We start from the raw sequence: 16,945 nt of genomic DNA, 5'->3' as shown, positions 1-16,945 counted from the left end.
ACAAGACCAAACTCCATCTTAATAAACTGTAATCCGTCAAATTCTACCTGCACCCACCAATCCAGCATCCTAAAACCTGATAATCAATCATAATGACCACGCAATCCAAAATAAAACCTGAAAATCCACACCCTATCCACCAACCAATCGCAGCTACTAAACCTGAACCATTTACACCCATCACGCCAATCCACTTACAAACTGCAATCCATCCCACCCCACCCCCCACCATTTTTACAAAGAAAAAACCTGAACATTCATACCCATCACCCACCAATCCAGCTACTAAAACCTGAATCCATCCACACCCATCCACCCACCAATCCAGCTACTAAAACCTGAATCCATTCATACCCATCACCAACAAATCCAGCTACTATAACCTGAATCCATCCACACCCATCCACCAACCAATCCAGCTACTAAAACCTGAATCCATTCATACCCATCACCAACAAATCCAGCTACTATAACCTGAATCCATCCACACCCATCCACCAACCAATCCAGCTACTAAAACCTGAATCCATTCATACCCATCACCAACAAATCCAGCTACTATAACCTGAATCCATCCACACCCATCCACCAACCAATCCAGCTACTAAACCTGAATCCATTCATACCCATCACCCACCAATCCAGCTACTAAAACCTGAATCCATTGACACCCATCCACCCACCAATCCAGCTACTAAAACCTGAATCCATTCATACCCATCACCCACCAATCCAGCTACTAAAACCTGAATCCATCCACACCCATCCACCAACCAATCCAGCTACTAAAACCTGAATCCATTCATACCCATCCCAACAAATCCAGCTACTATAACCTGAATCCATTCATACCCATCACCCACCAATCCAGCTACTAAAACCTGAATCCATTGACACCCATCCACCCACCAATCCAGCTACTAAAACCTGAATCCATTCATACCCATCACCCACCAATCCAGCTACTAAAACCTGAATCCATCCACACCCATCCACCAACCAATCCAGCTACTAAAACCTGAATCCATTCATACCCATCACCCACCAATCCAGCTACTAAAACCTGAATCCATCCACACCCATCCACCCACCAATCCAGCTACTAAAACCTGAATCCATTCATACCCATCACCCACCAATCCAGCTACTAAAACCTGAATCCATCCACACCCATCCACCCACCAATCCAGCTACTAAAACCTGAATCCATTCATACCCATCACCAACAAATCCAGCTACTATAACCTGAATCCATCCACACCCATCCACCCACCAATCCAGCTACTAAAACCTGAATCCATTCATACCCATCACCAACAAATCCAGCTACTAAAACCTGAATCCATTCATACCCATCACCCACCAATCCAGCTACTATAACCTGAATCCATTCATACCCATCACCAACAAATCCAGCTACTATAACCTGAATCCATTCATACCCATCACCAACCAATCCAGCTACTATAACCTGAATCCATTCACTAAAACCTGAATCCATTCACACCAATCTACCCGCCAATCTACTATTCTCCGTTAACTAATGAACTCTTCAAGGACGTTTCAAGTTTCAGAGTTTTCGACATGATGAGGGTCATTGTAATCGGTCGTTATAGATAGTATGCGCTTGGCTAAGAAGCTCACATTTCCATTAAATTCTAATATTAGCTCTTCTGAAACCATCACTCCTTGTATCGAATTAACATACTTTAACAATTTTTGTTTCCTTAAGATAAGAATCAACAGTTGTTATTACGATCGAACATCCGAAGGAAAAAAGATCCAAAAAGTAATTTTCTCAAACCATGATCATTAGACATAGTCACTTCTGACAGTGACGTCACGATGTTATCAATTAGTCGTAAAATATAAGATTTAATATTTTCTAACAAGCCGTCATTTTATCAATTACTGTTTCCACATATTTATTTCAAGCTGAACATCTCAAAAAGTAACTCCAAATGCGTTTACTCAAACCATACATTTTGAACTGTTTAACACTTCGGCGTCGATTTACCTAAAAAGAGTTTTAAAATATAAAGATTAAATATTTTTTGACAAATTTTGTTTTCAAAAAGTGTTTTATTAGAGGAGACGCCTGAGAGTACCCAAATACCTCAAAACAAAAGGATTGATTGGGAACGAACCAGGAATCGTACGGGGTTGATCGGATGCCAGAGAAACTTGAGATAGGCCAACGCGTCATTCATAAGTTGAACTGTTATTTTGTGGAGGCGGTGGTGATAAAATGGCTGTTGGAATTTCCTTGCCAGTGGAGTAAACTGTAACAATAAAAGCAGAAGCAGACGTGATTGCCAGGCATTTCATGTAAAAGTTACTAAATTTAATTGTAACGCTCGAAGTTACCACACAATTGATGTCTTCGTTTCAATTTATGTTTAATAAAAAGGGAAAAAGGCCTTTATCTTGATTTTTAGTTATTATCATTGGTTTAAAAAGCTATACTTTGATTTCATTTTTTTTTTGCCAGTAATAAAATGGGTAAGTTATATGTAATGAGTAGTATTTTATCTATTTAACACATTATGATTGAAAAAGAATTGTCAAAAAAAACATACATACAAAAAAAAAAGGATTAAATTATAACTTTTCAATAACATCCTATTGTCAAAGATCGAAACTTCTCGTCTTATAACATAAAGTATTTACCGTCCAAAATGTCTACCTGGCAACCGTCGCAACATCTAGGTCAGCCCTATCATCGTTGATGAAGGTGAGAAGTGAGAATTGGGAACGGAGTGGAAAAAAAAACGAAGTAAAATAAATAAAAGCCCTCGATCGGAATTTAATGGAGTTCTCTATCATACCAACCATTTTACACCCTACACAGGCAAGACGACTTTTTACCATATTGCCAACCCCCCCCCCCCCCTCCCCCTATTTTTTACAAAAGAAAGAAAGAAAGAAAATATTATAAACAGAAAAACGGTATATTATGTGGGGTTGAATCGATTGATATGTGGATGACAAATTTTCTGTCCAAATTTTTAATATGCGTTTTTGTTTGTTTGTTTGCTTGTTTTTCATTGCTAGGCAGTATTATTCTACCCCTCCTGACTTGCACAGATCTACAGGTCTAATAACTGAACGCTATGATAGACCTTATTTAACATTGTTGTAATGGACAATGTTGTGAGTCAGTTTGAGAGTATTTCCATTACAACAATGAGCCCTTCACAATAGGATTCAATAGTCTGATGCCACGTCCGCCCAGCGACGAGCAGCTTGGTTCTAAACAAAGAAAAATGGACACTCTTTATTTTTCATGCTGGCTAGAACTCTTTCACATGTCGTGTGATCAGAATGTATAAAAGTTAAAACATGATCAGATTTGTTTTTCTCCTCTGGATACACTTCTATGCTCGTCGGAGAATTATTTCATAAGGGCGTCCGCAATTGTTCCGATAGTTTAGAACCAGTTACTAAGTTACTATGCCTCATTACGAGGGAAGTAACGTCACTACTGTTGAAGCCTATTCGGATTATCTGACCTCCTGCAGATAGGTACCCGTAGATCCTTCCCCATAAAAACAGTAACGCGCAATAATATCATTGGCATCAAGTTACAATAATGATTTGTGACGTCATATTATCAAGCGTTAAATTTAACTAAAACAAGATATAAAGAAGAATTACGTATCATTTAAATCTAAGTATTTGGTGTGTGAACTTTGTTACCAATGAGATTCGAACTTTGATCCTAAAGCGCACTCACAAGCTCTTGCAATGTTTGGGTAGACGTCCGGAATTCTAACAAGCAAGTGTGTCGTTTTGATATGAAAGTATCTCCGTTATAAGGTACAAGACATTAGAGAAGGTCTATGGATTTTAAAAAAAACATTACATAACGTTTTTCGGTTTGTGCTCCTATCCTTGTCCAAGACAAGTACACTTTTATGCTCGTCGGAGAAATATTTCATTAGGACGTCCACCATTGTTCCGATAGTTTAGAGGCAGTTACTAAGTTACCCTGCGTCATTACGAGGGAAGTGACGTCATGACTGTTGAAGCCTATTCTATCACCCGCTGACTCAAATTATTATTTAAAAAATCGGCACAACGATTGTACCAATAAAGATTGGGTTTTTGACGTTAGGAATCTCTATCTGGCTGCTTTGTTGTTGCCAGATTTATTTGCGTGCACCTACATACTTTATCACCGGACGGCTTTAGGTCGTTGATGGCTCAAACAGATTATTCTCTATTTATGTAGATTTCAACAATACAGTAGTATAATAAATAAAATAAACGAGTGCCTGTTCGTATTTGTTGTCCGCAAATATTGCGGGTTATCTACTTCTTTTACTACTGATGATGATGATGATGATGATGATGATGATGATGATCATGATGATGATGATGATGATGATGATCATGATGATGATGATGATGATGATGATGATGATGATGATGATGGTGATAACTATTTATATTAGTACTAAATGACCTTTCTTACCGTGACAACATGACATGATCAAAACGCCTAATAATGTTGTCTATTCCAAGCGTGTTGTTGTTGTTATGTCTCCATCCACCATCACACAAAAGGTCAGCCCCTCTATTTATTTTACTTTTATATAACCATACGAGTACAAGGGGGGGGGGGGGTTAAGTGGCCGAGTGGTCAAGACATTGCACTATGACACGGAAGGTCCCGGGTTCGAGCCCCGCTTCAGGCACTTTGGGTTTCTTCCTTGACCTACTACTATTAACCCCCAATTTGCTCACTTGGACAACGAGGGTGATTCCTATTGAGATCAGACATCTTGTTTGATGAGTTATCTATATTCCTTCGTGGAATGCCTATGCTACGATATCTTATGATGTTGTGGCGGAAAAGCCATCTTTTTTTTTAAAATACGAGTACAAACATCCACGTAGAAATTTCATATGACAAGAAGATTTGTTCTTTGTAAGTTTCATTTCTCGTTTCTTAGTCACAATAAATACAAAAAGTGACCAACCCTTTCATTCTAGAAAAAAAAAACAAACAAAAAACAAAACAAAAAACAAAAAAAACAAAAAAAACAACAAAAAAAAATAAAATTAGCAACAACAAAACGAAAAACAAAAACATAACAAATGTAGTGCAATGTCCACTAAAAAATCTAACAAAGTATGGCGAGATTACCCTGTCAATTTGAAAGATTTTAACTACGTCAGGACGAGATATGACGCCTGTTTTGCGATGTTAGAATTTTTGGTTTTAAGAGCTTTTCCAAGGACTACTTTTGCATCGCTCAGTAGGGATCGAAGTGGGAGCCTTTCCAAGACTTCAACGTAGTCAGCTCACAGCGACACGAACCCATGGCAATCTCAATTCGAAGCATGATGTAAGACACATTTACAGTAAATACGTCCAATCTAACAATTCGAATCATATGTATATACTATTTCTAATAAAACGTATCTATCTATCTATTCTATCTATCTATCTATCTATCTATCTATCTATCTATCTATCTATCTATCTATCTATTATATCTATATACTATTATCTATCTATAATATTATATATATATATATATATATATATATATATATCTTTTTTTTAATTTTTTTTTAAATTTATTTTTATTTTTTATTTATATATATTCTCTCTCTCTCTCTCTCTCTCTCTCTCTCTCTCTCTCTCTCTCTCTCTCTCTATCTATCTATCTATCTATCTATCTATCTTTCTATCTCACTCACTCTCTCTTTCTCCCCCCCCTTCTCTCTCTCTCTCTCTCTCTCTCTCTCTCTCTCTCTCTCTCTCTCTCTCTCTCTCTCTCTCTCTCTCTCTCTCTCTCTCTCTTCCCGCACCTGATGTTCCTTCCATTACTGTACCCAAATGTTTCCCCCACTCACTCTTATCTTCAAATGAAGATAGCCCCAGCCCTTGCCTAATCATCTACATCACCTTAATTAGTAACCCTCTTATAATCTGGACATATCAAAGGGGAAAGCACTCGAACCTATCGGCACTGAAGGTTTTCCTTTCCTGCAAGTCATAAAAATCCTTCCTTGTAGTTATTGGCGACGGTAAAGTACACCCAATATGAAAAAGAACTATCACACTCTTTTCAGATAATACAGGGTGTTATTTTTTTTATCATTACCCGATAAAAAATTAAAATAGCTTAAAAACTAGAAATGACAGAAATATCTAGTTTAGTCATATTTACCCATCACTCTTCGTTTTTTATTTATGGTGAAAATTTCAGGAATATGCTATAAGTTGTTACAATACATCACACTTTTTGTAAAATGGGAGAAATTTGACTCGAACGCTTTTTGACGAAAAAACTGAAGAACAATAAGTCTGCGTCTTATTCAGTTTTACACGATATTTATTCAACACACAAGACAGGGCTTCACGCAGTTTAAAGCTAATCCTCTGAAAGTCAATGTTTGGTGTACTTTAACGTTTGATCGTATGATTGGACTAGTTTTCTTCAACGGAAATATTGTAACTACGTGCCATACTTAGTGAATCTTTATGCACACCCCATACAGCTGCTATTATTAACAAAGTCGTTTTCCAGCACAGCCTGGTTGGGAACTGAATGTGAGAACCTGTTTAGATAGAAACTTTCCTGGCAGATGGAATGGAAGGAATGGGCCCATTAGCTGGCCATCCAGGTCACATGATATCCTCTCTCTTGATTTCTTTTTTTTTTTCTGGGGTTCCGTTAAAGACAGAGTTTATGCCACCATTTTAAAAAATTGCAACCATCTCAAAATCAAGATACTAGGGGAAGGTATGGCGATCGTTACCATTAAATTTTACAAAACACATGGAGAGTATAAGGTAGCGGCTAGCGATGTTGAAAGAGAATGGAGGATCCTATGTGCACGTTTATGTTTAAACGGTATGAAGCCTTGTCTTGTGTGTTAAATCAACTTTGTGTAAAACTGAGTCCGACGCAAGTTTTATTTTTCTTCCAATTTTGAGTCAATAAATCGCTTGAGTCAAGTTTCTACCTTTAACAAAAAATGTGATTGTATTGTAACGGCTTGTAGCATCTTCCTGCAATTTTCACCACGCCAAACTTGCATAGTGATGGAAAACTATGCAAAAAACTAGATGATTCTATAATAATCGAGTAGAAATTTTTAAAAATCCCCATGCTATATAATGTTTCAAAATTCATGATTTCCATGGCCTCCTAAAGCAATATAGGCCTGATCCGTTAGTTTTTGTGAGAAATGGTATAGGTTCTGTCACAGAAAACAAAGAACTTGATTTGCCTTGTATGCAATACTTTCCAAATAATATAATTACCTTTTTATAAAAAAAATAAAAACAAATCCCTTTATTCATCCCATAGGGGAAATTTATCTCTAGGGTCTATTCCTAGGGAAGACTGGAATAACCCAGCGCTAGCCTCAGTGCAGCGCCGCAAATTAAACTAGCTCAAGGCCACACAGCGCTACCTTTCGGGTACGAATTACGAAGCAAAGACGTGCCACTGAGTCATGCTGTCCCTTCACATGGACCACTGCCTCGAGCCAGTCTTATGTCTGATTGATTTAGCGGAATTAGACGTTGTACATTGATGTACAATCAGAGATGAACCATTTGTGACCCTTCGCCTCAAAACGGAATTAAGTCGGGTTGCTTAAGGTGTTGAAAATTGAATTTATAGTCTGAAGTATCAGACTTGTGCTGAGTTTGTATGTTTTATTAGGAGAATGGATACCATATTTTAGGGTGCTATTGCCAGTAATTTATATTTTTGACCAGTTTTAACATTTAATTCGGCTTTTAAGCATATGGTTCGTTCCAGCATAATATCGTTTTGAGACGGTCACATTTAGGGTAGATCTACATGTTCTAGGGAGGAGAATAAATAAAGATTTCTTTAAAGTGGGATTTATATTCTATTTTAATCATAGGCTAACTTTTCGTATATGCCGACCATGAATACTGGGTGACATAGACTAATTATGATCTTTAGTGTTTCATTCATCCCGTTTTGTTGACAAGGGGGAATCCCGAGACGTCCACAATATGTCTTGGTTAATTAAACTGAAGCTTCCATTCCATTTCAGAGTAACGATAGCTCAGTGGCAGAGCACTTACTTCACAGGCAAAGGGACCAAGATCGATCCCGGGTGCATTAGAGATTTTTTCTGACCCCCCCCCCCCCCCATGTCCACCCAGCAGTTAATGGCTAGCTGAGTCTGAAAGAATTGACGGAAAGTACTTTGGATAGACCCGAGTCCCATCCAATGGATAGCTAGCAATTGCTTTGTCCGTTCCACGCTAAGGAAACGGTGATAAACTTCCGGTCCATGGACTAAAAGCTCTGAAGGACTTTTTTTATACAGCAGTGGTAGCAATAACAACATTTTCAATAAGCTACTTATTTATTTACGTCTCAATAAAACAATATACGTACAATAAACCCGTTTCTCTCTTCTTCCATTAGCTTTTCAGACCTCCTAAAGAAGCAGCAGGAATTTACGCTCTGATCACCACAAAGAACAACCATGGCGAAAGCACAAGTCGCCTCTGTGACGTCATATCGAAATCCCAAATTAATCTCCATACCGGATGTAGAAATAGACAAAAGTGGAAAGTTCAAGTACATTCTGATTAAAGTTCATGACCCGGAAATAGATCGGGAGTTCAAACATATCGTCCGAGGATCCAGCAAAAATGGCTATATTGGTAAGCATTCTTGATTTTCAAATATAGAGCTAACCATATCAATGACGCCGTCAAAACATGACCCATAATTAGATGCAAGTGACCCGAAGTTTGGTGCAATTGACCCTTAAGCATGTCATACGCATCCTCACAACCTTTTGTTTTACACATTGCTTAGCAGCAGATTGTCAAATTATACTAAAGATGTGACAAGAGGTTGAGTGTGACACTTTCGCTTTTGAAAAAAATCTTCCTACCCCAACCTCCTCTCATTCTTTCACCCCAGCCTTACCCTCTGTCATTTCTCTGTCTACTTTTCGTATATGCCGATCCCAACATAAATACTAGAATAGGACGCTGGGTGACATAGACTAATTATGATCTTTAGTGTTTCATTCATCCTGTTTTGTTGACAAAAGGAAACCCGAGACGTCCACAATATGTCTTGGTTAATTAAACTGAAGCTTCCATTTCATTTCAGAGAAACGATAGCTCAGTTAGTAGAGCACTCACTTCGCACGCAAAGGGACCAAGATCGAGTCCGGGTGCAGTGGATATTTTTTAATTAAAAAAAAAACAACAAAAAAAAAAACAAAAAACAACAACAAAATGTCTTATGTAAAAAAAAATGGTACCACCGTATCTCCCGCAAACAACACACGGTGGCAGGGATCCCATGTCGTTCTCTTTCCAGTCGTGGGGCAGGTAGACTTAACACACTTTTGTCAGGGAAGGGCGAGAGTCAATCATTTTATGAATAGTCTAGACTTTTGCCGTTGAAAGCTGAAAATTAATTTTGTTTTTTACTTTTTTTTTTTTTAGAAATTCAAACTACTTACTGGGAGGTTTCCGTGTTGTTGTTTTTTTTAAACATAACTGACACACGTTCTAGATTGGAACTGTTACCAATTTAAAAAAAAAAAACAACTATTATTATGAAAAGTGTCTTCTCTCAAAAAGTCTCCTAATCAATCACTGCATGAGCATGAAGCAGACTTGAGTGAAGGAAACGTCGACGTGAGAATCTTTCAGTGACGCTAGTGACTGTTTGTCAAATTAACGAAGTGAATCGTAAAGATGAAAACAAATCTACAAAGTATTTTAAAATAATGCGAGTGAGACATCCAAAGTTAAAGACCGGAAAGCTATTAGGGGTTAATATTGAACTAAATCTTTACAATCGATACAAATACAAACTGAAATACTGAAATTGAAACCGTTCGTATCGTTTGGTTTCGCGTCCGAGGCTGGTGATTAGGAACTTTAACTTTAAAAGTCGGAAATCTTTGCGCATAAAATAGGGAATGAGATTAGCGGAAGAGTAGCGTCCCTTGATTGGACGTCACCGGGGGAGAAGTTATTTATAAACAACCAACTACAAGCCATGCGCTCCAAATACAAAATTAATTATTCATATTTCTGAACAAAAATGCATATCATAATCAATATTATGCATTTTTGGACAGAAATATGAATAATAACTTTTGTATTTGAGCGCTTGGCTCCAAGTTGGTTTGTTTACAAATAACTTCTCCACCGGTGACTTCCAGTCAAGGGACGCTACTCTTTCGCTTATCTCATTCCCTATAGGTATCCCGTTTATTGTTGTTTACATTGTTGATAATACACTTTTAGTGAAAACAAACATGCACAAATGACATTTTAAATGAGTTAAATTCATCTTTTAATATGGCTAAATTATTCTGAAAATCAGGGTCGAAATTGTTCTTGTTTTATTCACAAAAGCGCATTAATTTTGTGATAGCTCATACGGTAGAGTCACGCTCTCACCGGACAGGCGGAGTTGTCGTACCAATAAGGTCGTGGGTTCAAACCCCACCACAGCCGCAAAATTTTTTTAATTCTCTACCTATTGTCTTCTGGCACTTTCCTACTCACTCATCTCTTGTTAATAATTTTGTATAATTAAATTTACCGTGGTCTAAAAATAGATCAATAGTCAATTTGATAAATGTTGCCATTTGTTTAATAAAATATGAATATCTCGACAGTATTCGATACGCGGTCGAATATTTATGAGCCTGTGCTTCTATTGCCACCTAATTACTGCATATTTATGGTTATTTGTTTCTATAATTTGCTATGAATTGTTAGCGGTTGGAGGTAGCAGCAATCATACTGCCAGTCTTTTGTTGTAACGGTGTCATCTATATACCATTTTAAAATAACGTCAACAAAAATCTCTAATGCACCCGGGATCGATCTTGGTCCCTTTGCCTGTGAAGTAAGTGCTCTCCCAACTGAGCTATCGTTACTCTGAAATGGAATGGAAGCTTCAGTTTAATTAACCAAGACATATTGTGGACGTCTCGGGATTCCCCTTTGTCAACAAATCACCATCATCATCATCGTCATCATCATCATCATCATCATCATCATCATCATCATCATCATCATCATCATCATCATCATCATCATCATTATCACCACCACCACAACTATCACCACTATCACGCTTATCCACCTTTCTCTCCTCCTCCTCCTCATTCTCCTCGTCCTCGTCACTTTATCATCATTTAATCCTCATCATGATCACCATCATCTAGAACATCCAAATCACATCATCTCATTGATTGCAATGTGACCAAAGTATGTACTGTAATGAGTAGCATTCACCTCAGTGCAGAAAATGTAAAGCTCGGGCTTAGATAAAAGAATTAAAATCAAGGAGAAGTCTTGAGAAGAGCGAGTTTTTTCTGACTCAGGATGTGATAGGAAAGGATAATGTATAGCATATCATTACCCTTAACCAGTAACGTGATCAATCGGCGCTTTTTGAAAATACACGTATACTAAATTATTTAGAAAAGGACTATGGAAAGTTTTCATTTTCATCTGTTTCCATGAATTGGATAATAAAGAAAAAATATAACCAAAAAAAAAAAAAAAAAGAAAAAAACAGAAAAAAAAATAATAAAAACATTAACAAAAAACCTAATAACACAAAGCACCCCCTTCCCTCGCCAAAAAAAAAAACAAGCATAAAACAAAAGAACCCCCCCCCCCCCCCCCAATACAAAACAAATAAAACAAACAAAGCAAAGTAAGACCAAAGAGATATTAAAAACAAAACAAAACAATGAAATTAAAAAAGAAAATAAATAAATAATAAAACCCAGACAAAATCAACTGAGAATCTCGCCTCAAATTTTAAGTGTCGAAAAAGTGTGGACAAGAGTCAATTTAGTCACACATTTCTTGGACCTTTATTTGAAAACTTATCGCTATCAGTTTGTTGGCGCTGTCAGGGTCTATTTATTACTGGCCTCCATGTATCAGTGCGTAGCCATCGTTATGTTATAGCCTGTTACTGAAATCCAAAAGGACTGGCAGTTTGACATTTTTTTTTGCCCCGCCCAGTGAGTTGTCGTTAGTCGAGCTCATGGAAACAAGTTATTTCATTGGTTGAACTATTGAATACAACTCACGATTTTTTTTCTTTTGTGGCAAAAGACTGACATTTTGACGTCATTTTTTGGTCCGTATCAGGCCATAACTTTACGAAGGCCACGATCAGTGGCACATTACACCATTGCTGCCCACCTAAACCCAATTTCGGAAGCGACCCGGAAAACGCAGTGCATTGATTGGTGGAACGCTGTATGAGATCATTTCTTGTTGTTATAAACACTATCTATGTAACCCGTCACCTCAATCTGGTTTTATCTAAGGATAATTAGGATGTTGACTATTAGTTTTATATTACAACATGACGTTTGAGCAGATTTAAAGACTTTATAAAGGGCATTGAATAGAGTCGTCTGTGGTAATTTTCAATGTCTTTGTTCACCCCGGGGGGGGGGGGGGGGGGGGAAAGGGGTAGAATGGGGTCGGGAGGGGGGGGGGGGGGGGGGGGGGAAAGAGGGTTATTTGGCCTTTTGCGTTTTGAGCTTGAATTTGTTCGAGTGTATATATATATATATAAATTCACTCACTTATTTTAAACCGAAACGAACGTTTCCATGTCCTTCATTTCATCAGTCGGCATTTATCCGTAGAATGGTTTTTCGCACTCTCGTACCTACAAGTCCCCACCAATACTTATGAATACTCATATATATATATATATATATATATATATATATATATATATATATATATATATATATATATATATATATATATGCATTCCTGGATTGGTTATTTACTTTAGATTCTGAAAATGACGAGGGTTTAAAATTTCCAGAATATATTCAATGATATGAAAGATTTATGTCTGAAGCTAAAGAGATACTTCAGTAAAGCACGACGGCCCCCTTGGGGTGTTCAGCAAACGTTGATCACTTTAATGTAGTGTATGTGTGCGAATCGCACAGATGTGGTCTTAAAAATATATAAGTTATCTATTTTATGAGATCATCAAAATATTTTAACATGTTTGCCGGTAACTCGGTAACTTTACATGCAGTGGGATAGAGAGAAGAGAGTAGATGATGATGATAGAAAAAGGATAGTTATGGAGTGATGGAAGAGACTCTAAAAAAATTGAGCTATATCCACTAATGCGCTTTACAAGGGGTCCCTGGCCACCAGCAGCATTTGACATTTAGGACGGGATTGACGCCTGTTAGGCGATATTAATTTTTTTTCGGACAGAGACAACGCTGTTAACGGCCAGGTACTCATTTTACACCTGAGTACGGTGAGAGAAGAATGTGAGTAAAAGGCCTCCTCCAAGGACTCAACTTTGCGCTGAGCGAGGCTCGAACCCAGGACCTTCCGATCCGAAAGCGAGTGTGATACCACTAGACCACACAGCCGCACTCAAGACTGAATTTATTTGATTTTATTAGTTTGTCTTTAAATTTAAGATAGATAAATGCGAGAAATGTGAAAAGAAGTATTAAAGACATTATATAGATGATAAAGATAGATTGGAATAACAGAAAATAATAGGAATGGGGGAGGGGATGAAGTGCAAGTGGATGATGATGATGATGATGATGATGATGATGATGATGATGGTGATGATGATGATGATGATGATGATGATGATGATGATGATGATGATGATGATGATGAAGATGATTTATAGTTTTTAGACAATTTTATTTCTTTATCGGGTGTAATAAAAACAGCCCGTAGATAGTGCTTTGATTTTATGCATTACTTGATTTCTCTGTGTTTACCATTCTCATTTGAGTTCTTTGTTGTGGCACATGTTAATATTGAGCCTAAGTTGTTTTTGTTCTTCTGAAAGTTGTTAGAGGGTTGGACAGAAGCTCCTTTATAAATTCGTTGTCTTTGGAAGAGTTTGGGTCTGTCCGACCGAAATGATAGTGTCGATCAATTTCTGGTGTTGTAGGGGCAGGGTTTTGTTTCTACACTGATTTGTAAAAGCTTAAGTTTGTCTTTGAATGCACTATGTATAGTTTTATCTTTTAGGTAGCAAAATCTGTTGCTGGTTTTGGTCTGGGTTTTAAAAATCATGGTTCTGACTGCTTGAAAGTAGTTTCTAAGAGTCCGTGGTCAGTGTTTACGTTTGCTCCAGAATACATCCTTGATTGTCCAGGTGATTTTTAGAAAACAGTAGGGGCTGCCTGAAGCCTGTGATCGTGAAAATACTAACGAAAGAGTGAAAATGGAGAGGCTTCGTATGGGAACGGTGCAGACAATGGACGTTTCGGATTAACAAATTAACGTGGAAAACAAGCGTTGTGCTGACGAAGGGTTTGTACCCGAAACGTCCATTGTCTGTATCGTTTTCCACGTTAATTTGTGTATTGTTGTGCTGACGAAGGGTTTGTACCCGAAACGTCCATTGACCTTATCGTTTTCCACGTTAATTTGTATATTGTTGTGCTGACGAAGGGTTTGTATCCGAACGTCCATTGTCTGTATCGTTCCTTTACGAAGCCTCTCCTTTTTTCTCTCTTTCGTTAGTATTCTCAGGTGATTTTTGTAACATGCTGGGAAAATACCATTGTCAATTTAATCTGGTTATAAATCGTTATGACATTGTTATCCAGTTTTATTGCTCCTTCCCTAGTGTAGATATACTAAAATGGAGTAAGGATAAAGGAAGTAAATGTGACTCATAAATAAAGGAACAGCACATTTACTCCCTTTATCTTTCTTTCCATTTTATTGACTCATTTAGGGACCTCTTGTTTTAGATATAATAATAAACACATAATATTTGGTGGTTGCGATAAAATGCTGTTAGGGTGTTGGAGAAAACCCCATTTTACCACAGTGGGGTACCAGCAAAAACTTTACTCGGCGTCACCATTACGCCTTGTTAAAAAAAGAGAAAAAAAAAAAAAAAACAACAACAAACAAACAAACAAACAATAAATAAGACAAAAACAAAAATCCAACAAAGCATAAACTTCAACCCCGGTTTTTTAAAATATTTTAGACTAGTTCTCAACTATGGCCGCTAATATCGGGATTCGAACCGCAGAGCCGCACATATTCTTCTAGTTGGAATTTACTTTGGCAAAGAAATCGTCACCATGACAAATGCCAATGAAACGAACACCGAGTATAATAATTTATGTATTGGAAATTAGACTGATTATGATAGCCGACAATGAATGAATTGGAAGAGATGCATGCAAATATTGACAGATTAAGATTAACTCACTCAACCCTAACACAGACTATATCCGTAGTTTACCCGGGGTTACTTTTACCCCATGCCTATTTATTACATTTTTCTGAGACAAATTATAGGGGTAGCTAGTATCAAAGCTAATGTTTTTCATTTTTACATGCTAATTGTACTTGAATAAATATATATGCACATGCTCATTTTTAATAAATTTTTTTTTCAATTTTGAAAAGTAGCAAAAATCTTTAGGATTGAGTGAGTTAAAGTGTATTAGGAGAGCATATCTTATGGTTTTTTTTGTTTTTAGTGTCTGAGAACATTTTTAATCCACCGTATTAAAATTGAGCTTAATTGAGCTTTATATAGCGCAATATCCACTAAATGTGCTCAAAGCGCTTTACAAGGGGTCCCTAGTCATGCCGCCTGTTAGGCGATATTACAATTTTACGGACAAAGACAACGCTGTTAACGGCCAGGTACTCATTTTACACCTGAGTACGGTGAAAGAATGTGAGTAAAGAGCCTTTTCCAAGGACTTAACTATGCGCCGAGCGCGAGGCTCGAACTCAGAACCTTCCGATCCGAAAGTGAGTGTCATACAACAAGACCACATAGACTTTGAAAAGTTTGGATGCTCGTTATCCCGAAAAGATACGTATTTAAAATTTGGCCAGAAAGCACATCCTTCAAATATCGAGTGACTTAAATGACATCATATTGGCAAAACCTACTCTCAAACCTGGGATCTCGCGAGACCCAGGTTTGAGAGTTTTTGCCAAGATGAGACATGTCGTTAGTACTGCTCAAGGAGACAAATTATAATCCCATTGGTTGGAACTATTGAATTCAACTCACCATTTGCTTTCTTCTATTGGCCTGACTTATGACTTACTTAAATAACCTAAGAGTGGCCAAATGTGATTTTAAAAACAACACAGATTTCATGTGCACCGCAGAGGATCGTGATTCGTGGAGACAGCTGACAGGCAACGTGCTCAAGAGTACAAGCCACGATGGATGATGATTGGCCTGAATGTGAAGAACCCAGAACTAAAAGTATTTTAAAGTCACATTTTCATGATTTTTAATTAATCATATATAAACTTAAAGCACAATCACCCCAGTTCACTCACCAATTTTGTTCATGATAAACACAATCAAATCCCCTGTCTCAATACTACTATTATATTTTTATGTACTCTATATAGCCTGATCCAAATTTGAACATCCATTTTTTTCCAAACTAACTTTCTGTGACTTGGGTTGTACTTCCAGTTTGGTTAGTAAATATGACTATATCAATCAATCCATTAACTCTCTCCTCACCAGCCATTTTTGGTACTTTCCCCAAAACTTCACACCCAACTAACGCAAAATATATTTTTTATCACTCAAAAACGATAGAATAAAGTTCTTCCGATGCATAATTTCTTTAGCAAGACATCTCTACAACACACTATTCATTTTCTTTAGATTTTATGACGTCCAAATGTTGGTTGTATCGTAACCATTGTGTCGATTTTCCTACAGTTGGTAAGGAGGGGGTTAAGATCACTCCCAACAACTCAAAGGATAAAACATTGAGACTTCAAGATAGATAGATAAATAAATAAATAAAGGATAGATTAGGTAGTGTCAGGGCTAACCATAACACCCATGATTTAAATACAGAAAATGGTTGGAGCAGGCACTTATGTTGATAACAACAAGAG

At 37.3% G+C, this 16,945-nt stretch overlaps 1 protein-coding gene across 1 annotated transcript in view; it reads left to right on the top strand.

Annotated features, from left to right (window-relative positions):
- LOC144980175 (14 kDa phosphohistidine phosphatase-like) overlaps positions 1-16,945 on the top strand; it is a 79,738-nt gene that overhangs the window by 40,973 nt on the left and 21,820 nt on the right. Inside the window, exon 2 of the mRNA XM_078927750.1 lies at positions 8,436-8,677. Coding sequence (XP_078783876.1) covers positions 8,497-8,677 — 181 coding nt within the window. The 5' untranslated portion in view covers positions 8,436-8,496. The remainder of the gene's footprint in view (positions 1-8,435; positions 8,678-16,945) is intronic.

The sequence above is a fragment of the Berghia stephanieae genome, chromosome 9, assembly GCF_034508935.2.
Source record: "Berghia stephanieae isolate SIO BIC M18660-M18661 chromosome 9, UCSD_Bste_1.3, whole genome shotgun sequence".
Classification (NCBI taxonomy): domain Eukaryota; kingdom Metazoa; phylum Mollusca; class Gastropoda; order Nudibranchia; family Aeolidiidae; genus Berghia; species Berghia stephanieae.
This window is presented reverse-complemented; position numbering and strand designations above follow the sequence as displayed.